This window comes from Maylandia zebra, linkage group LG9 (genome assembly GCF_041146795.1).
Source record: "Maylandia zebra isolate NMK-2024a linkage group LG9, Mzebra_GT3a, whole genome shotgun sequence".
In the NCBI taxonomy this organism is placed as follows: domain Eukaryota; kingdom Metazoa; phylum Chordata; class Actinopteri; order Cichliformes; family Cichlidae; genus Maylandia; species Maylandia zebra.
The window spans coordinates 8,606,311-8,629,070 of NC_135175.1; the positions used below are offsets into that span (position 1 = coordinate 8,606,311).

The 22,760-nt window shown below is 41.2% G+C and overlaps 1 protein-coding gene and 1 non-coding gene across 3 annotated transcripts in view; one reads left to right on the plus strand and one right to left on the minus strand.

Annotated features, from left to right (window-relative positions):
- The window catches only part of LOC101476097 (partitioning defective 3 homolog), a 351,693-nt gene extending 329,795 nt beyond the window's left edge, over nucleotides 1-21,898 (minus strand). For both annotated transcript variants that reach the window (XM_076887953.1, XM_004568509.5), the window contains exon 1: nucleotides 21,470-21,898. In XM_076887953.1, the coding sequence (XP_076744068.1) occupies nucleotides 21,470-21,589 (120 nt within the window). In that variant the 5' untranslated portion in view covers nucleotides 21,590-21,898. The remainder of the gene's footprint in view (nucleotides 1-21,469) is intronic.
- trnaw-cca (transfer RNA tryptophan (anticodon CCA)) lies at nucleotides 12,902-12,973 on the plus strand. The gene has a single exon. It is a non-coding gene; the product is annotated as a tRNA-Trp (tRNA).
- Nucleotides 21,899-22,760: the final 862 nt, after the last annotated feature.

The following is a 22,760-nucleotide window of genomic DNA, read 5'->3' on the forward strand; positions in this document are numbered from 1 at the left end:
AATCGAATTGTCAGAAATAACAGGAAACTGCAGAGACATGCACACAGTAAAGACAGATCATTGTGCTTACACGTATAGTCCCCCCCTAAAAGCCCCTTTCTGAGCATGAAAAATCCTGTTAATATAAACAAAGCCCAAGCTGCAGTATTTTAACACAATAAAATGCATTTATTCAACAGTAACACAGTAGCTTCAGACACAGGAAAAAGGGCAAAGACAGAGAAAGCTCATGAAAAGCACTTTCTAAAGGATCACTGTGGCAAACACCCAAAGTACACAAACCTTAACATCTGACAGTCTGAGCTATAGAGAGTACACAGTATAGCAAAACACCAAAATCCAGAAGAAGTTAACAAAGAACCAAAGAGCTGCCTAAAGAGAAAAAGGAAAAAGAAAATCCAGATGTGTTTATGGAGTTGTAAGGAGCAGGGCTTCAAGTATTCTTGTACATTCTATTAATGTCCTGCCAGTTGTCAAACAAAGCTCTTTAATAGTGTGCATTTGTGGTCCATAAAAAGTGACTGATTGGACCAAAACAAACAAAGAAAGGTGGAAGTTTTGTGTGTTTGTCATAGTTATAAGCCTGAAAGTAAGTAGTGTAAGTTTAAGAAAGACTATAAGAAAAAAAAAAACATGCCGGAAACTTTTAAAAGAAACCGATTTATAGTAGGAGGTAATGCAGGCGAGCAATGAAGAAAGAAAGAAGCTTATAGATTGTCTGAGGTGAAAACAAGCACAGAGATAGAGCCCGTGGACATTAACTCATATCAGTTAATATAAATGACAAAAACCATCGACTGTGACTGAGATATTGCTTTTACCTGAGCCTCATTTCTTTTCATACGGGCAGAACACATTATGTAAAGTCTACAGAGCAGTACATTATTAGGACAGTCATGATGTCTTGAACTGGACATATTTTGAAATCATTTTTCTAAATGAATGAAATCAAGCCAAAGCATCACAGACAAACGGGGAAATTATCCAGAATTTCAGGATTTTCAAAGATTCAAACTCCAGTAAGTGATGGAAGATTTGTACTTTGCAGTTAGGGGACTCTCACTGATAGGGCACAGGAAGCAGGCAACACAAAGGAAAGGCACTCGAGGCTGAAAAGAGGTAACATCAGTCAGACATAGGAGAGAAAGTGAGAAGGCAGAAAGGAAACGGATCAAGGACAGAGGAAGCGTTCAATAGTTCAGATGGACAGAAAAGCACACGAGAGGTGGAAAAGAGGTTAAGTAGACTGCATGAACCTTGAAATAAAATGGGTTACATATCCGATGTGCAGGGTGTTATGTTGAAACATGGGAGCTTCATGCTTCTGCTGTAGTTTCAGACTGAAAGCTGTGGCTCTTTCATTAATCATGAGTTTTGCCTCTTTGGCTAGGAGCAATGGCTTGGAGTTTTTATGAAAACAAACACACCCATACAGTGTGAAACCCCACTTAAACTTCCCCTGCAGAGAAAATTGCACCAACTAGCTGATGCGATGTTCAATCCAAAGTCAAACTGACAGAGGTAAGAGGTTCTGAAAAATGTGCGGTGATGTGTTTGCAGCGGTAGCTTCAAAGGCGGGATGATCATACTGTGGTGAGGTAGTGCAAAGAAGCATCTGCAGAGATCAAAGCTCCACACCAGGGTTTTAACATGACTAAGCTCCTCTCTTTTATCCAATACATTTAAAAGACGATGGACTTGCCTGACTAATACTGAACACTATCAGCACGTCCATTGATGTGATACAATACTTACTGTTTTCACTTTTTAAAGAATAAAAACCACGAAACACTCGTCTGCTACAGTGTTGGCCATTGTGGTGTGATAATGAATGCTTCTCTTTCTGTTGTAAACATTAAGCAGTGTTTTTTCATCTTTCATTATTTGCATCCAGACAAAAGCTTACTTGGCACATGCACTTTTGCATCTATGTCACTTTGATGATGCCTACCATACAGTCTTCACTGCTTTATACAGAAAGAGATAAGTTTATACAGAACGTATTTACGTTTAAAGAGATATTGTTGTATTTTCCATATATTCCTGTTCCTGTAATGTGCATGAAATCCATGTTGCCAATACAAACAAAGGCAGAACATTTTAATCACTGTTTTAAAGTCAGAAGACATTTGATGAAAGTGATCTTATTTGGCCTTGAAGAAGAGGTCAGAGGTTCAAAATAACATGACATCCGGATTATTATTCCTTATATGCTGTCAATACAAAGTGACAGTGAGAAACATATTTTAAAGAGCTCTATATAGCATTATTATCTATAGACCCTGAAGGAGAGGTCAGAGGTCAAATGTGACAAACTTTAAATCTTTATACTGTACTTTCTATATGTTGACAATACACAGCACAGCATCATAGTTTCTAAGGCTTTTTGTCAGTTTTTAACCAATAAACCAATAAGTTGACCTTGAAGACCTTGGTGGGCCTAAGACGAATTTTAATTGTTAACATGATCCCACTCGACAACTTTTATCAGAATTCATCTCAACCTTTTGAGCTGTTTGTGTTGACAGACTGTATTACACGCACCCAGACGCTACCAAAAACATAACACAAATCTGCAACACAGCCAACATGTCACGAATACCAAATCCGATCCGGTTTCACTTTCTTTCGGCGTGTGAACATGTGACACCGGATGAACGCAGTCCACTTCTGTATTTTGATGTAACAAGGCTAAGAGGAAACAAACATGGCTGCTCAACCGTTTTTCTGTTCACTGTCTTCAAAGCTTGGCAGCGTGAGCAGCATTTAAAGCCAAAGGCTCACGGAGACACTTGGCTCACAGAAACTATCAGCACTCCCCTAGTGCTGTTGTGTAAAACTAGTTATTGTGTTGTCAATACTAAGTTAAGTTTCCTGTTTTGTTAGCAGTCAGGGTAATTGTACCTCAGCACTAGAATGCAGTCTGAAGGCTGCCCTTCAGATTCACGACATCCAACAAACGTCCAACATCCACAAAACACATTTTTGTGTAGGAGCAAGTATGCATGCATATGTTGTCAGCAAAGGTCCTGTCTTCCTACTCAAAAGCCAATAGCTGTCAACACAAAGAAATGATATAAATCTTTCCTCTGCCCAAACTCTGTGTAACAAAGTGTTTAAAAAGGAAGAAGAAGAAGAAGAAGAAGAAGTAATAGAGGGAAATCCCTAACCTTAAAAACATAATGTGCCACCCTTTTTTCTCTACCTTATAATTTTCTGATTTTCCCATGTTACCATTCTCCTGGCAACAGACATCTTCCAGACATAAGCGTAACTACATTATGCTTAACTTTTAGGACACGCAACCACAACCAATGAAGTGCCTGTGGAGAGCAAAGCATAACGAGGGAGCATGGGAATCAGTACAGTGCAGAAATGGCTCGCTCGCATGGGTTCGATCGTGGTGCCACAGGAGCAGAAGCTGGACAATAATAAGTACATTATATAAATAATAAATAAGCAGAAAGAAATGAAGCTCTGGACAATAGAGAGTGTGTCATGTCTCAACTATCACGCCACTGCTCCTCCTTCCTTTTTACTACCTAGTCTGTCTCTCTCGTCTAATTTCTTCAGTCTTCTAATAGACTAAATATGCACTCTTCAAACCCTGTTCTTGCACGACTTTATTATCATGTCTCAGCACGATCCACCATTATCTGTTTTGCTTTTATCTCTTCAAATGTCTGATGTGTTCTCAACTTAAAATCAGATAATGAGCATGAATTGGAGCGTTAACTGCATCGTGTAATTCATCATGATTACTTGGATGTTGTGCAAGTAGCCACCTCTTGAAAGACAAACTTTTTGACCGTGAACCGCGACAAAAATGAAAGACATGAGAAAGAAATGAGAGAGAGAAAAAACCCAAACAAGAACAAAACAAAAAGCAGAGGCTACAAAAAGGCAAAGCGTGGAGAAGGCAGCACACACAAGGAAAGGGAATAGGAAGAGTGTAAAAGGAGGACAAAGGAAAAGAGAAAGGTGGTGGTGGTAAGGAAAGAAGACAAGAGGATGGAAAGGGAGAAGAAGCAGTTGAGAGGGAACAAAGGAGATGCTGAGAGAAAGCACTCCGGGCTTTGCCTTCAAGGTTAAATCTAATGAGCTACGTGTTTATCGATGAAAGACTTGAGGACACAATTACATTGGGGAATGTAGAAATGTTCACACGCGTAGACACAAATGCAGTGCACCCATCAACTCGAGGTAATCCGAAGACTTGCCGATGCTTGAAACAAGACTGTACCTCAAATTAACCTCAAAACACATCTCATTCTCTTGGTGTTTCCATGACAACGGGGTGTCATTTAGCTAAAGATGACCCCAAACCAACTCAAAACTTCACACGCGAAGATCACCAATTTTTCCAAATAGGCCATGATTTTTTTTTCCTGTAGCTAGTTTCCCTTCATTTTATTCAACTGTCAGTTCATATTTTTCTCGTTCCGTCGTATTGTCTCTCTGATGCCATGTCATAACACAAGCTGACTTCAGTCCAACCGAAAGCAAAAGCAGCACAAGTGTAAGGATGGACGCCAGCCATACCAGCCAACCAGCCAACTTTGAACCACATCATAGTTGGCACAGTCTGCGATGTGAAAGGTGATGCAAGTGGCGCTGCATCTCTGTCTGTGATTGACTGCAACTCCTTTGCTCCTCCTCCTCCTCCACCCAGTGCTTTCACTGAAGCTGCGCTCATTAATGTCCAGAGTGATGGAGGACAACGCCATCAATCTTGCTTAGGACCACCACAGTTGAAGGCTTGGTGTTAGAGAAGAGCCACTGGTGGGGGTGAAATTGCATTGTTCTGGCCTGACTTTAGAGCACATGTGCATCTCTGATTGGTGGCAGTAAAGGTGAAGGGCGCAGGGCTAAAAAGATGGAACAATCAGCGCAGATAACACTGTTCCACATGGTGAGATCCAGGTACAGCAAAGTATTTTTTTATTGATTCCACATCTTCCCTTTTCTCTCTGAGTGATTTCTGATAAGGACTTCAAATTTAAAATCTTAAAATAAGCTAGCAATAGCACAGGACTGATGTAGTATAAAAAAGTCCATCACTGTTATAAACATCAACATATAGGCAAAGCTTTTTAGCTCACATAGATTTTTCTTAGTTTTAGCCAAACAAAAACAAAAACAAAACCACCCAAAAAACAAAAAATAGACAAGTATCAACCAGAATATGCAGGTTGGAATTTTTCTTGGGAAAACTGCAGATGAGAGATCCTCATTTACAAAGCGGTGGGTTGCTGGGAAATCTGTTTGGTTGACAGTGAGAAACTGGCTAAACCAGATCATTCACTTAAACCTCACAATACATACACAACAACACACATACGCACACTCGACTCTCTCTAGGATGTCATCAACACATGCCGGAGTAAAAACAAACATTAATTTGTAAGAAAGTTTCACTGAGGTTATAGCCTTACTATAAAACAGCATTCAAATTCAGTAGCACACAAATGTGTTAGAAACACAAACAAGCCAGAGGCCTTGTTCTGTCAGTTATACACCACTTAGCAAACTCTCAGGTGTAACGTGATCTAAGATACCCAACACCTACTGCCACTCAGCCTCCTCCTGGGGTTGTGTACAGTCGCTGCCTTTAATAGCAACGAGGAGGGGAAAACGCCAACGAGATCTCCAGGAAAGAGACGAAAGAAATCAATAAATGGAAACTAAAAGCATACTTGACAGTTTTTGATTGCATATTTAAGTCATGAATGTTGATTAAAGTGAAAAAATGTTACCACAGCACAACTACATCACCATTTTAATAGAGACAAATTCAAAACCTTATTGACCTCATAGACGTTTTTAGAATTCAGAAGCAGCACTCCTACAACTCTCTGCAGTAGCCGTCCTCCCACTCGATTCCTCTTAAACTGTAGCGTTTTGGAGAATGTGAGGATCTGTTTGCAGACAGCGGATGCTATTTGTAGGCCGTCTCCTTCCCTCAGATGATTACTGATCCCTAATCACAGGGTGTGAGTCCGTTGGCCTGTCAGTGGGAACTTAGCATGCTCCTAGCCTGACAAGCCGAAACTCATCTGTTATCAGTGTACGACAACACAATCAGGATCTTTAGTGTCTTTCCTACTCATTGTTGAGATGAGTCAGCGTCCTACAGAAACATCCTTCACTGGGAAAATCGGTCACTGTTCAGTGAGCAAACGAAAGGTCAAGACAAACACATGAAAACAGTAAGACTGACCCTGACTTCACTCTTAAATAGTTCCCATGTCTTTCAGCCGCACTTCCTCAGCCTGTACCGAATGACCCCATTTCATGGTCCAAGACTAATCATCCCACAACATGTTCTGTAACCAGAAAAAATGTCTGGGCAGGAAATTACTCCGCACAGATAAATCCGCAACTTTACATATTCATCAGCAACGTTCTCCGAGCAAAGACCCCATGCCAGCCATCAAAAGCAGACGAGCTGAATTTACAACTCATCTGCAGAAGCACAGTGTCTGAGCTGAAAATGTGCATAACCATAACCAGGCTACTCATGACAGTGCAGCTTTTTGCTTTGGGATGATCTTGTAAACAACACATTTGTTTCTGTCTGACTATTTACAGTACACGGAGCGTGAAAGCACTACCAGCAATTATAATTTTTTTTAATATGATAAAAGGAATCCAGTTAATTGGATTGCATGCAGGAATTTACCTCGGGGATAAAAGAAAACCCAGAGGTATTCGTTTTTGTAGCCCCTCTGGCTTCAATCCTGCCGAAATAGATGAGTATAAAAGTAACAGCCAACAACATCAATCAAACCACTCAAAATCTCTTGTATCTATGATCTGTCAAAGCATGCTGCAGTCTTTGTTTGTGCCAGCAAAACATAGTGCCTATATAAAACTATAATCTGGCTTTCATTTGATGTCTGACAACCAGCAACCAAGTTATTGCTTCTCTCTATCAATTAAAACCAACACATCGTATTCAACGTGATAAAAAAACTGACTCATCTCTGAATCATTTTTCTCATGAAGAACTTGGTCGCCTTGGGGCGCAGCCGCACAATTAAGGGCAAGTTCACCTTCTCCAAAGGAGACGAATATTGAAGGCACAAGGTCACACACTGTATGGCATACAAGGTCATACGTGCTCTGTGGTATTGTAATAAAACAGCTTATTAGAAGCAGAGGGTCAGCAGAGGATTCACTCAACATTCCTCGTATATACACTTTAGATGTTCCAGAATGGGAACACACCAGAGAGGCTTCTTTTTGGGACTCTGTTCAGAGTCATAATTTATTTTGAAGTCTTCATCAGAGTTAAGCCACTCTAAACTCCCAACTACTATATTTCCCCAACAGAACCTCTTGAATCCCTGCATAACAGACAAGAGTGAATTCCCAACAAGAGAAGTGCTGATTTTATTATAAGACTCTAAGCACCAGCACACCAACCTGCCAAAACCTTTTTCCGTTGCATTCATTAACTTCACAAAGAGAGAAACCCACTTTAGCAGAGCAGCCAACTTTTCCTATCGCCCATTTCATGAGGCAATTCTTGATTCAAAATAAGTCACTGCAAATGCATGCAATATTTCACAGTCCCGCCAGCATCTAATCCCTTCTAACATCTAGGATTTATTTTTCTCCCGTAGCCCTGAGCATGCCGATTTCATTTCACAGCTCTGCCTGGATGTTTGAGAGGGAATCTTGGAGGGTAGAAGCTTGGAAAAATTGACACAAACAGATAAAAAGCCAGTCGTTTTAATGTATAAGCAGTGACACGTGATGTATTTCTCCCAGAATTTATATGAGGAGTAGTGCAAAACAAAATTTCACATAGGCATTCACAGGTGAATGATATGTGTTGTGTAATTCCTTATCCTATTACCATCACCATTATATGCAATCATTTGCAAGTGTTTTGGAATGATCCAGTTTAATGGAAAATAAAGATTGATATTGAATGAAGAAAAGATTATTCACTTATTTGGCAAAAGAAATGGAAGTGTCTGCACCGTTGGACACCAAAAAAGTAATAACACTGAGCAAATGAATTTAATTCCAGATCACTGGGAAAGAGTTCAAGTTCACATTCTGGTTATGGTTGATTAGTAAAGGTGTAGTTTGAAAGAGCTTTTTAGGTATCACTACAGTAATCAGGTTAGGGGCCGATGATGTCAATAGCATGAAAAGTTAAGCTTTGGATGCTGAATACTGGATGAATGATGAATACTTAAAAGTCCCAAACCCAACCCAGTTATATAAATGATGTTGCTTCAGTCATTATGCTAATTTGTAGAATAGCACAACATAAATGTAGCATTAAGACCAAATAATACCACACAGTCACTGCGTTACCAAGGCCCAGCCAGTTAAAATACAAGGATGTACTATTGGATTGTATTATTTCACTCTCAGATCATGCAATAGTACGGTATAGGAGCACAAACCGTGAGGATTTCTCTTCAGTTTCAGCAACACAGACGGATTCAGTTGTTAAGAATATGCTAAAAGTTTTAAAACCTATAAACCAGGAATAGATCCATTATAAGTACCAACTAAAGGTATTTAATGTTTGCATTGAGCCAACACTCAATCATCAAAACTCTGAGTGCTCCCGGTATTGATTAAAGCTTAGTGCAGCTGCTAACGTTACATGACCATGTTTATTTGTGTTATCCACTAAAAGAGAAGACTTTGTGGAGTGCTTGAGGGTTGAAAGACCCAGAGTGCCTTAGTGGGATTAAAAGCCAATGACAGACAAAGCCACATGATAACTTTGATGCTGTATATGAATCACTTTCAAAATCTAACACAGCTGAGTCAAGTCAGTGTAAGCTTTAAAAAAAATTGAAACTATATAAATCAATTAGCAATTAAGTTTTGATTCTGTTTTCACACAAAGTGTGTATAAAGGCTGTCATTCTGCCAGAGAGTCTTAAACTCTGCAATCATCCCCAGGGCTTCGTGTTATTAAATACGAACATGTTTACATAGGGAACCCACCTGGTACTCTTCATGATTTGTACATTTTTCAAGATCTTTCTATTGAAAAACTACCACTTTGTATATCCAGAGTAACAAACAGTTAATAAAGAACAAATTATGTTGATGGATTGTTTGCTTGGAACCTGAGATGGATTTTTTTGTTCGCATGGCGCATGTTCTCCATGCGCCTGCATTGGTTCTATAGGTTCTATAAAAACAAGGCCATAGTTTCAAGGTCAGAACATATATGCAGTCAACATGACAGTACCCATTTGTTTTTGGTTTTAGAAGTTGTAAAACTACAACCAACCGAGGGCATTGAAGTGAACAGCTAACATGGCTATTAGCTAACTTGGTTAGAAAGGTTCATCTGTGTTTTTAAATGGGAAATTTTGGCTAATGGGGAAAAAAAAGATTGAACAGCCGACTTTTCAAGAGTGTCTCCTTGTATAACCAAAAATGTGGCAAGTATGTACAGTATCACTCAGGCTGCCCACTTTACACTTTATATTTGTTTTTGAAAGGGAAACTTTTTGTATACCAAGCTGTTTGGACATTAACTTTCGTAACATGTTAAAGGGTGTTTCTCCCATCTATTCTTTATTTCCTTAACTTTCATTTATCGACATTAGCCAATATAAAGAGATTGGCAAACAGCTAATAATTAAAAAAAAATGCTGATAATATTGAAAGACCCCCTTGCCTTTGGTCCTTTCCCTCGAGGAAGGGAAAGATTGTACATAATCACCACTTATGTCAAACAAGGAAACACCTGTCGTTAAAAACTCAGAGACAAACGATATGAAGGCAACTTGAAAAGAGATATTATCAGGTAACCTTTGTGAATGAGGGATGAGCAACATGTTCGTTTGAACAGTGTTTTTGTTTATATGTGTTGAGTCTGCATATTGTCCATGTGCCTGCATTGCTTCTATAGACAGTAAAACACAAGGATGTAGCTTCCAGGTTAGAAAAATAAAGCCGATGTGGAAATGAATTAAGCCTGTGTTTTACCTGAAGGTCTCCATGTGGCTGTAGCTGTGATTGCATGAACTCTTCCAGTCCTGTAGAAGTCTACAGGAAAATGGGTTTCTGGACTTGACCTCTGTAAAGGCCTTCCTGATTAGTTTGTGGCCTCAGTAGCTTATTTCAGGCCATAATGAATAAATAATTAAGTCTCTTTGGTAAATACTGGTCACACTATATTTCAACATGCAAGATTATCTGTGGAATGCAGATTCACTAACTTAATAACAAGTCAGAAGCCAATGGGCAAGTAGTTTCCAAGTCAGACCGGCCTCATCTGGTTTTGTGAAACCAAGCTAATGATGGTGAAATAATCAATTTTGAAGCTTCAAAGCAGGATTTGGATGACACCACAGTAGCTAGGTCCATGTTTTTTGTACCGCCTGGCTGGTAGCATGGCTTCCTCCTCCAGTCCAAAGACATGGATGTTAGGTTAACTAGTGACTCTAATTTGGCGATCTCCAGTAGACAAAGTTTTGTATCTAGAAAACAGCACTCTACTGAACGTAGGGTTACATACAGCTTGCAGAAAACTGACTTGACAGTAAGAACAGAAACGTTCTATAAATTCAAGTATTAGTTCATTCCAAAGGTAAATTAGCAAGCAAAAATGTTAATAAAATCCTTAAAATTGCCATGTGTAGTGGGACATTCATGTTCTTGCTCATCTTCTACAAACAAAATAAACATTGTTTGCTAGCATATTACAATTGCTAGCATGTTATACTACGATAATTCAATGATAAATCAGTATAAGTGCTTTTTAAAATGTGCTTCACCAGAGTATTCTTGTGCAATTTAAATATGAGTCAGGTTTTAAATTTAATAAGGCTTCTAAACTTGAATGACTTTTTTTTTTAAGGATTGAGAGTAAAGCCAGAAAAAAGTAATAAATCCCTCAATTTCATAGCTCTACACACTACATGTTACATTATAATAAGAATATGGTGTTTTTCAGGTTGTACGTTTGTAAAAAATCTAACTTCTCAAAACATTTATCAGCTGTCACACTTTCAGAGGTTAATTTCTCGACTGTGTGCTCCAACACAGCTCTGTAACTGCAATCATGGCCATAAGTTGTTGACAAAACAGTGGATCACACCCAAGAAGGGCGGGCATGGTCTGCATGTCGAAACACCACAAACTGCATATTTGGCCTTTGCAACAACTTGCTCTTAGCTGAATCCAGCTTGAGGCAGGAATTGTCATCTCACGGAGACGTTTGATTAGAAAAACAAGATAGACATTCTTCAGATGGCTACTGTACCCAAAACAAAAGGAAATACCAAAATCCCAAAACTGTGAATGTAATAAATCCACAGATTTACTTTCTGCCCTTAAAAGTACGCTTTGAATGTTTTTATGGATAAGCATGGTTCTCCGCACCAAAGCTGTTAATGAGCTGCTAATTGAGACCACTTGACTTACTTGACCCTGCGGTCAGCTTTACGTTCGGTTCATCCCACCAGCCAGGGCAGGGTGAGCCACTCATTCAGTCAAGTAAATCACATCAACAACCAATCACTGCCCTGAACATCTGAAACTAGAGTCGACTGGAAACATTTTAACAGCCTGGTTGCTCCGTTTGTTTCTTCTTTCCTCTAAGCAGACGTCTTTACCCAAACTGACCTCCAAAATCCGTTTTATATTCACATTTTTCAAACTGTTCCATTGTGCCCGTCTACAGAGCTGTTTCCTTGGCTGCTCCCACTGAAGTTTAAGTGAACCAAAGAGATTATTTCTGCCTTCAGAGCAGCTCTGCCTCTAAGAAATGATTGTATAACTATAAGTGGAATCTTTAAAAGCTGCGAGAGCTTGATTTAGGAGCATCTCTTGACTCTGAAGCGGAGGCACGGCAGCCTATATGGAAACGTCATGCGTGTGTTTTAGAAGGGGGGAAAGAAGGAACCTCCGTGTCAAGACGTGCAAAGAGTAAACAATGGGAAGCTGTCAAAGCAGCCTTTAAGACTACTCTGTGAAAGCTGAAAGGATTTTTCCATCTGAGCAGGACTGGCAAACATAATATCTGGCCTTTCTGCCTAAAATACATTTAATTCAACAGCTTGTCACCTTGCTCAAGTTTTCCATTTAAAAATAGCCCAAACAGAGGTTAAGCAGTCCATCCTCCGACCAGAACGGCAGCTGAATGATGTGTTAATCTTTTCTGTTATATACCGGGCCCCTGCACGACATCAGAACTGCGTGATGGTGTTTTGACGTTTCTGGAAAAGCTTGATTTGATTTTGTTGAACTCTACCAACATTCCTGCATTGACTTGCCTGACAAAACAGAGTAAAAGACAGAATATTTTCACGTACTGAACAAAAAAAAAAGAAAAGAGAAGAGAAGACAAAGAAAAAAAACATGAAGTAAAGGGTAAAGGAAATAACTTGGTTAATGAAAGAGGACGTCAGAGGATGGCTTTGCTAAAACCACAAGCTACAGGAGGGTTCTGGTTAACAAAAGACCGCTACTAATTCCACATGTTCTACTGTGTTTCAGCCGTCTGCCACGAAGCTCATTCCTTTGACTCCCCAACATCGCCGTTTAGCTACCAGTTAGATCAGCAGAATTACAACATGAAAGGAGCTTAATGGTAAGCTTTCAAAGAGCAGCCCTATTATCTTCTGGTGACTAATCTGCGATAACAAATGGAAGTGTGTCAGGTGAATATGGAACTAGACGAAGAGAGGAGCGGCAGGACACGCAGGAGCGAGACAGAAAACATGTGATGCAATAGAACGACTGATTAAAGATCGCAAAGATCAAATTATGGCATCTAATCACGCGTAAGCTATTGTCAGGGCATCATTAAGTACTGGATAAAATGCTCCATTTATGGAAGGGCAGAGAGAGGGAGAGAGACCGAGAGAGCAGGATCATGAATGTTGGTTGGTCAGAGTGCATTCAGGACCTCGTGGCGCAACGGTAGCGCGTCTGACTCCAGATCAGAAGGTTGCGTGTTCAAATCACGTCGGGGTCAGAGTTTTAAGATGCATCCTCTTTAATGTGTGCAAGACCCCTAGTGAGATAGATAAAACAACACCCATGACAAAATGTGAGTTTTTAATCCATTACTTAGAGCAGCTGTTAAACATCACCGACTTACACTATTCTGTCAGTTGACCACATAATCTGTGCCAGGTAGGGCTGCCACAAACGATTATTTTGATAGTCGACTAGTCACCGATTATTTTTGCGATTAGTCGACTAATCAGATCATCATCCATTAGACGTAAAACTACAGCTTATTGCACCAGCAGCATATGCTCTTATATAACTATCATTAGCTTACAGCTTTAAGTGTTTAAGGTCTGTGCTAACTAAAAATAAAGACAAGATGATAGTTTATTGAATTTTAATGAAATTTGCAGATTGTTTCGGTGAAGATTAATAAACTCCTTGCTATCTAAAATATAACAGGACACTGGAGTATATTCTGGAGCATCTCACACTTCTGATAATCAGCTGTCTGCTTGACGTTTATTCAGCTGTGTAAAAACTATAACTTTAATCTCAGACAAACTGATTTACTCAGGAACAAATAAAATACTAAAAAAAAAAAGCCAAACAATAACATTTTAAGTTATCTAAGTGACTCATATATATTTAACCTGAGTAGCGAAAGACGGCGGTGGGTTTGAAAACGATTTGCCTGGAGTCCGGTGTTCTCACGGCGCTAGTGAGCCTAGCCCCCGGCTCGCTAACGAGCTAGTGGGTAACAGACGTCTCCGAAAACGTCGGAGCGCTTTTGAAAATATGTGGTGTCCTGATAAACTGAGCAGATATTTGAGGTTTACACAGCTACATTCTCGGCTGAAAATATGTTAAACGTTTATTTTGTGACCCAGAAAGAATAATAAGAGTAACATTAAAACTAACTAGCTGCCGCCATTGTTGGAAACTGCGCTGAGCCGCGCTATGAATTCTGGGACACAGCTGCTTCTTCTTCTTCTTCTTCTTCGGGGTTTAACGGTAGCTGACATCCTTGTACATGCAATGCTGCCATCTTCTGTTTCAGTCCGTTATTACACTCTTAAATCCTGCCACTTATTCCTGCGTCTTTTGTGATCTTACAAAGCTTCAAACGACGCGTCGACTATTAAATCAGTCGTCGACGATTTTGATAGTCGACGTAATCGTGACTAGTCGACAAATCGTGGCAGCCCTAGTGCCAGGACAGCTAAATATGTTGTAGCACAGGTTCTCTTTGAATAGACACAGAAATATATGAAAACCTCAGAGGTCCAGAACCACCAGATGTCCTCACTGTAGGGGTCGAAGGGTCCAGGGTTTTCTTTTGAGTCATGCAGTGGGATGGTTCTAGTTTCCTGCTTCTAACAGTTCAGGCTAATGTTTAACTGGATTATCTAAACTAGCAGGCTAAGATAACAAACAGTAACTCCCCACCATCATAAGCTAGCAGGGCCATACCTAACAGTGAGAGCAGACTGGGCTCAAGTTTTAGGCTATTGTGCACACGCCGTCTGCTCTACCGGATGGAACAGTGGCACCGTGCGAGAGTAAGAATTGATTTCATATTGTGTAAGTTGTTGGTTGTTCTTCTATAGCGCTTCTCTACTCTACTTGAGCACTTAAAGGACTTTATACAACATGCCTCATTCACTCACTCAGACAAGCATTTTGTTTTTCACCTAAAAACGTTCTATGTGACAATCATGGGAGCAACCAGGGATCGCACCACCAACCTTCCAGATGACCTGCCCCACCTGCTGACCTACAGCCAAGTATTTAGATCAACATTTAGATGCTTTCTGGGTTTGGGTTCCTTCTTCAGATGTGTTGGGGGGGGGGGGGTTGTAGTCCCATTGTGTTATATTCAACTTCAATTGTTTTTTCTGTGCTTTTAAAGCATTCTTCTGTTTGCTAGCAATTTTTTAAGATGCAGTGCATTTGAATACTCAGGCCACCGTACAAGACAGTGTTAAATAACTCAAGTAACATGTACAAATGTTATATTCAAATCCTACTTAAACAAAAACAGAACATTTTTATTAAAATGAAAGTGCCCAATATGCACAATTTCACAGTCACATGCATGATTTTATTAAGCTCACTAAACCATCAGTTACCGGTCAGTTGTTTTTAATGTGCACAGTGTGTCACCTTCATGATGGAGCTGAAGCCAGCTTTTCAATTAACAGAATAAACTGGGTTAATCTTTGTTTTTGTATCAGATTATATCTCTGTTTGAGATCTCATATTAATACTTTCACTGTGCAAAAAAGGTATTGATTTAGACAAGCCTCTGCAGGAGTGACACACAAAACAAAAAGAGGAAAGTGTGCGATTTAGCGTGTTTTTCACTGATGTCTGACCCTGTGGGCAAGAGTCTTCTCGTTTTTCTTCTCTTTGCTCTTTTTTCCTTTTCCTTTTGATCATCCATTTTTCTTGCCAGTTTGCATTAATGTTATCAGTAGAGATAAAGATGAATTCATTGGCTGCCTAGCTGAGAGTGGTACATAGGCCCATATGTGCATCTGTGCTGCTCACACGGCAGCGACTGGTTCAACTCCGATGCCTGGATTCTGGCCGCGGTGTCAACTTATTTGTTTTTTTCTGGTTAAGCTGACTCCTCGTGGCAGCCCAGAAACAACACTCGGGCCACTGTGCATGTCATTTTCCTCCTGTTGGGCAATTTTATTTTTAGCTCCGGCTACGGGAAGGAAAGCTAGTTGGTGTTTAATATTTTGGCTCAGTCACACTGATGTAAATCTGAACAGAGGTGAGAAAAACTCCCAATAAACCAAAAAGAATTCATGTTGTTTAGCTCCAAGGACAACGAATAAACATAGCAAAACATAGCAAAAAAACCTGTAAAACTACAACAGAAGCTGACCTTCACATTGAATGAGCTAACACAGGATATATGAAGCTGGAAAAGAAGTCATCCAATGGCTTGGCGTGGCTTGAAAACATAGCCCGCTTTCATTGCTGCGTTACGCAGTTATTGCCAGGAATTCCACTCAGCTTTGTCTGAAACACATAAGCTAATGGCTTTAAATTCAGCTTTCCCGGTTACAAATGTTTTGCTCTCTGTTGGCTTTGCATGCATGCACTCCACCCCCTTACCATGTGCATAACATATCAGCACCTGTGTGTACACCTGAGAGGCGTTCTCCTCAGCAGGAAAGCCCTAATGTCTGCTTATCTTGACCCTGAACAGAGGCATTGTTTGGGTTAGATAAAACGTCCCAGAGTGTGGTGTCATTGTCCTTGATGCCGTCCACACAAGCAGGGAAACTTGCCAGACAGTCATTGAATCACTAGTCTCAAATTCTGCTTAAAATCTAACCATATCCAAAGCTGCATAAATGTGTAGAATACAGTGCTGGTCTTTGCATGGCACAGGGAACGTTTGTGTTGTGCTATGTTGGCTGTGTTACACTGTAAAAAAAAAAAAAATCCTAAAAAAAACAGTAATATTCCAGCAGCTGGGGCGCCAAAACAATACCAGAAAATACCAGAAAATAACTTTCTCATAAAAATATTTTCAGTAATGACAATACAGTTTGTTGCCCTAATTTTACATGGGATTTTGCCCTTTTCAAGTGCTTTTAAACATTAAATTAGGAACATTTTAATGTGATTAAACAATGAAATTACCTATAAACAAGGTCAATGAATGCGGCAATATTAATAATAATACTTAAATGTACAGAAATATACAGTTAACAGTTGGTTTAAATAACAATAATGGATTGCATTTATATAGTGCTTTTCGAGACCCTCAAAGCGCTTTAAAATTCCACTATTCATTCACTCTCACAAGGCAAGCTACAGTTGTAGCCACAGCTGCCCTAGGACAGAGGCGAAGCTGCCATATTGCACCATCGGCTCCTCTGACCATCACCAGTAGGCGGTAGGTGAAGTGTCTTGCCCAAGGACACAACGACCGAGACTGTCCGAGTCGGGGCTTGAACCGGCAACCTTCTGATTACAAGGCGAACTGCCAACTCATGAGCCACGATCGCCCTTCCTGCACTTTCTGGACAACTGAGCAAACCAACATTTGGATTGTGACTGTTTTACTCAAAGACTAGTAGCTAATAGTGGCTGTCAAGACTGAGTATGGAAGCAGGGACAGTCCTCAGTCAGCTGGAAAATGACACTGTGTTGACCAGCTTGAGAGAGAAAAAGAGACAAAAGAGAAACTGGGATCTAAGAAAAGATGAAAAACAAAAAGGAAACTCAAGAAAAGCCAGAAGAGAAAACAAAAAAAAGAGGATGAAAGGTTAGTGAGGCCACACTTTTTTTAGTGTGCTACTCTGTTCCCTGCTGTGGTAGAATTCAAGCGCTGCCTCCTGACCACAGTTGAACCATAGAACTTCTTGTACTCAGTTACAAGCCATCACATTGCATCCCATCATCCTGGCCGGCCTTCTCCACTCAACTCACGAGATGAAGCCCCCCCCCCAGCAAGTTTCAACTAACTTCCATAATCCTATTCACAGACTGCAGCTTCTCTCTATTACGTAATCACTGAATGAAGTGAGCTAACAGGCACTGACAACCCTTTCAAAGACACTTCCCACTTTCCCGCTGTGGCTTCTTCCTGCACAGCTGCCCCAGCGCAGGGTAATATTAGCCCCTTACCTGAGAGCAGATGAGGATTATAAAGCTATGCAGAACTTTTACTAACAGCAAACAATTCCCAGAAGAGCCAGGTGAATCTGATGTAGCAAACAAGATGTAGCTTTAACATTTGCTTGACAGACTCTGATAAACAAATGTGTCTTCTTACAACTACGATGACTGCTCTCACTGTCAACTATAAAGCCAGGAGCCCCGCGATAGACTGCCGACCTGTCTAGGGCGTGCCCGCCTCTCCCCCTATGACAGCTGCTCACGTAAAAGCCTGTGTAAGCAAAATGTCAAGCAGAATGTGTGACCTTTCACCACCGTTTTCTTCTGGCTGAGCTTTCAGAACTTTGTTGAAAACAGATGATTTAACCTTGCCAAATTCTAGTGTTGTTCTCACAAAGCCTGTATTTTAGAGCAGCTCAAAGCATGGGGAGAACAGAGTCAGCACGAGAACCTGAATATTTCTTCCCTATCATGGCATGGGAAGGACTGTTATTTTGCATCCACATGGTAATCAAGACAGTCAGCAGCTCACAACAATTCTCTGAACAATGCAAGATCACTGATTTGAGTGCAAGTATGAGTTCCAGGGTTTCTACAGTAGATTAATACACAGTGTTATTATATGATGATACCATCTTATGCTGCAGATATAATGTATATTAAAGCTAAAAGCATAATATGAAAATCTGCAATGTTGTTTTGCCTGTAAGGACATTCCTACTTCTTCTTCTTCATCTTCTTCTTTGGTGTATTTAAACAATTTGGCTATGCTGCAACATGCCTCAAGTCTGCATTTGCGTAATTTGGGGAAAAATAAAGAGTCATTATGAGCTTATGAGGCTCTACAACACATTTAGGGCAGGCATTACAGACAAGTAGGATTAAATAATTCAGTTCTTCAAAGATTTAGAGCCACAACCTGTGGATCCAGTAGTCATTTATTTAAATGTACGATGCTGCAGCAGATACGGGTGAAACCAGAGTACAAGGGGAAGCATTGAGCGCCAGACCTCTCCGTCACATCCATGCAGGGTTTTGTGTTCCACTGGATAGGCCGCAAAATAAAACCCTCATATTGCTCCTGCTTAGCTGACTAAAAATTTGGTGAATACACCAATATTACTACCGTAGTACTAAAAATAACAGCTTGAAAAGAGAAAAGCGGAAGAAGAAGCCCAAAATACCATTTAGCATGAACCCTTCAAGGCTGTGCATAATGTAGACCAGACTGACTCTAAAGTTAATGGTGCTTGAGTGGGAGTCTGCTCTTTCAGGTCCCACTGAGCCTGTGACAAAGCCTTCAAGAGTCTCTGGAGAAGATCAGGTATGCCAGTACAGCATGTGATGTTGTCTGACTGACTGCCTGACTGAGCTTGGCGACTTTAATACAGCTAATGGCGAACCTCAAACACATAAATGTAAGAGCAAAGATGAAAAGAGCACAGCATTACCAGGGCAAGTTAAGCACTGCTTGCAAAAAAAGCCATTAGAATTGAAAATGGTTCACGTATAAAAGAGTTAAATAAGGACATTACGGTCAGGCAGAAGGTAAGTGGAGTCAGAGCAACTTTAAAATATAGGCTCATCGGATGGCAGCTGCCACTGACTGATCCACTGTGAACAACAAGATTAAATGGCAAAAAGTGCATAATTGTTTCCAAGGGTGAGAACCAAATGAATAAGTCGCAGCAGTGAAAGTGACCTGTGGTTGAGATTCTACTCTGCTGCAGACACAGACAGCTGTGGACACGAAGTCATTCATGTTAGAGTTCTTTCAAGTCAAGTCCGCCTGAAGGGCACATGCATAACTGGTGCATTGTAGAGCCTCCATGACGAGACTGTGCTGTAAACCAATAAATCTGCAGCCAAGCAGAGCCTCACGCTCGCCATCTGATCATTCAGAACCAAGTGGACCCCAGCGTAAGAGTCGAATATGAATCTATAGCACACCATTAAGAAATCACACCGGAATGCCAAAACTTTTGGATCTTCTTTGAGTATGTGAAAGCATGGAAGAGTTTATGACAGTGAACACCTCAAACTGTTACTAGGCGTCATTTATAGGTCCAAGTGTTGCTGGGTTTTTGACCTTTTCTGGCTTCCTCCTCTCCTCCATGTGTCCTGGAAGTAGGTGAAGTTGTCTGAGGAACCTCTACCCTGCTTTAGATCCCTTTTATGAGCCATCAGATTAAACACCTGCCAAACTTTGTCGATATGTTTCCGTGAGAGCAGGCATTTGGCGTCTGAAACATCAGGTTCTCGGCTCTCCCTGTTAAAGCTCAATCAAATTATCAAAAAGCTCAATTTGTCAAAAATGTATTTTATGCATAATAAACTAAGATTTTATGACTCGGATAAAAATGACATTATAATGTCGGCATGCCAAGAAACCTTAAGGGTAGCTACTAAAAACAAACAAGCCAAACAAACTTATGGTTCAAGGGTTGGGCATTCATGCATTGCTTTCAGCTGCTCTATGTGTCATTATGCCTTCCTGTAGTCCAAAGGTCTTCTGGCGCATGGCACAGTAGTTTTTGTTGAGCCGAAGCCAAGTGATCTCCACAGGGAATGCACACTTCTACGTTTACAGCACAGCTGCATGGATCAATGGAGCAGTCGCCTCCATTCTGCTGAACCATGGAAAACCATCAAGCACTGGTAAACAGAGGAGTGAACGCATGTGTGTGTGGGTATGTACGTACGATTGCTGATGTGTGTCTAAGAAGGAAGTGATCTTCATGTGAGTAAATGTTGACCCATATCATCCACGTTTGCCTACAGCAGGAAGAATCTGCTGCTAAATTCTAGCAGCGAGGTTGAAAGTGTTTTATCTGTCACCAAGAAGGTGATCGGAGAGGCTGTAAACGAAGCACTGCGTGTCTGGGATTGTGCTGATTGTTCTATCCATGCCACCACTGTAAGCCTGGCTAAATCTTGGCTGTAATGTCTTCTCTCCAAGAACAGAAAACAGGAACACTGGAAGAAGGGGAAAAAAACAGCATGGTTTTGCCAAGGTATTCCATCCTGCTCCAGTGTTAACGTGACTCCAATTGTAATAGCACCCACTGGCAAAGAGGAGAAAGTGCTGTCACTGCTAGCCATGGCAACAGTACCAAACTCTAATTCATTCATTAGTCATTTAATGGGCTTTAAAGCTCGGCCCACAAAAACCCACAAAAGGGAAAAGCAATCAGTGTGCTCATTCCTGTTTGGCACAGGGGCTTCACACGGCCATGTGTTCCATCATTCAACACATGAAGGCTTTTCTTTCAACATGTAGTTGGACGAGCTCTCATAAAGCCAACAAGCTCTGCTCTTTATGTTGTATTATGAAGACATTATAGTAGATTAAGGATGATCCTATATTGTCTAGACTCTTACATTACAGTGAAGCAGCCTAATTGTGATATAAGAGTGTGTGTGTGTGTGTGTGTGTGTGTGTGTGTGTGTGTGTGTGTGTGTGTGTGTGTGTGTGTTCTTACACCAGGCTGCACACATGCATTTGACAGTTACCCTCCTTCACTGCTGGCTGATCCGGTTTGAACTCCATGCACTTTTGCACACTTTTCTGCCTCTACTGCACAAACCTGAACACTTTCAGTGTCCCAACTTTTTGGTGGAGACTAAAAAGCAGATACACACAAGCGACACACCTATGATAACAATGAAAAGCCCCCCTCCCCCCCTCGTTTGCGCACCCCTGGACTCCCATACCCCATGCGTCGGGGGCCCCTGGGGTTCTCGGCTGTCTCTTTCCCTCTTTCCCGAAAAAAGCGCCATGTTGAGGCTTCAGTGTGGACTCGGCACGCTGCTCCGCGGAGCGTTTACAGAAATCACCCCGGGGCTGAGGTGTGTGTTGCCGGGGACTTACCTTTGCGATCGCCTTTTTGTACCTCATGGCCGCTTGTTCGATAAGACTCTGGACTTTTACATTCCCATCTCCACACGGAACGACCACCCGGGTCCTCCCGAAGCACACCGTCACTTTCATTTTCCTTTTTTTTCCTCCGCCGCGTTAATTCCAAAGAGGAAAAAGCCGCGTCAAAGCGACAATAACCATCCCCGGCGCTGCGTGGGAGCAGAAAACACCGAAACCCCCAGCCTGTCGACCCAAGCGGATTCGTCTTTGTGCCCTGCGTCCTCGAAGGAGAAGAGAGAAGCCCAGCATAAGATCCAGCGGCAGGGCTGGGTGGCGTCCTCCCTGTGCGGTGTTGACTCACTTACAGAAAGTTCCCAGCAGAAAAAGCCTCCCCAGCGAGAGCGCACAACTGGACAGCTGACAACCGACACTGCGTGTGCGCCCACATGTCAGAGCAGGCACGAAGAATGTTCCCAGCGCGGGCTGATCCATCTCAGTTCACTTTACATTTCCCTGCGTTTTTATCATATAATACATAAATTTGAAAAACTAAATAAAAACTTGCGCTGGCAGGTGGTTATCAGCAGAGAGTGGTGAGGACTGATAGGGTAATGGAACATTTTATCCAACAAAACCCGTATTTTTTCTGACCTATGATCACAGTGGCGAGTAATCAGTATAACTAAAATATAACTTAAAGGGGTAACCCCCCTCCCCCCATGTGATTAGTAGTTATAATGCTGTGGTCTTTGAAACGATGGGGGGCAGGGCTGGATTAAGTCACTAGAGGGTAACAGGGTAAAAAAATGACCTGTGGGCTCCATACAAACTATGAAGGGGGGCGGCGGGGGTCTGGAGGCCTTGGGTAGTTTTCCAGGCAAGTTTGTGTTGTTTAAGGCATGAGCCAAGGTTTATTTTGGATTCACTTTTCATGCTAGAAATATTTAAGTACAGATGTTCTGACTATCCTACAGGCCATTCCTGTGGGTAATATCGAACTGAGATCCACGAGTGTGGGAGTCACCGCAAGCCAATGGCCTCCTGTGGGCTCAAGCTTGGAGGGCAGGCATATTGGAGTAAGCAGTGCTCGTGCATCACCGCGCTTCGATCTGATGAATGTGGTGATGGATGCTGAATTTCATTTTTAATAAATAATGCAAAATGAAAGGCAGAATGCTATCAGACAGAGTTGCATAGAACAAAGTCTCATTTGTATTTGACTATGCTGATTGCAAAGAATATATTAATGTAATAAATTATTGACCTGCAGTGCAGGATGAGAAAAATCAGCCCAAGGCTGGAT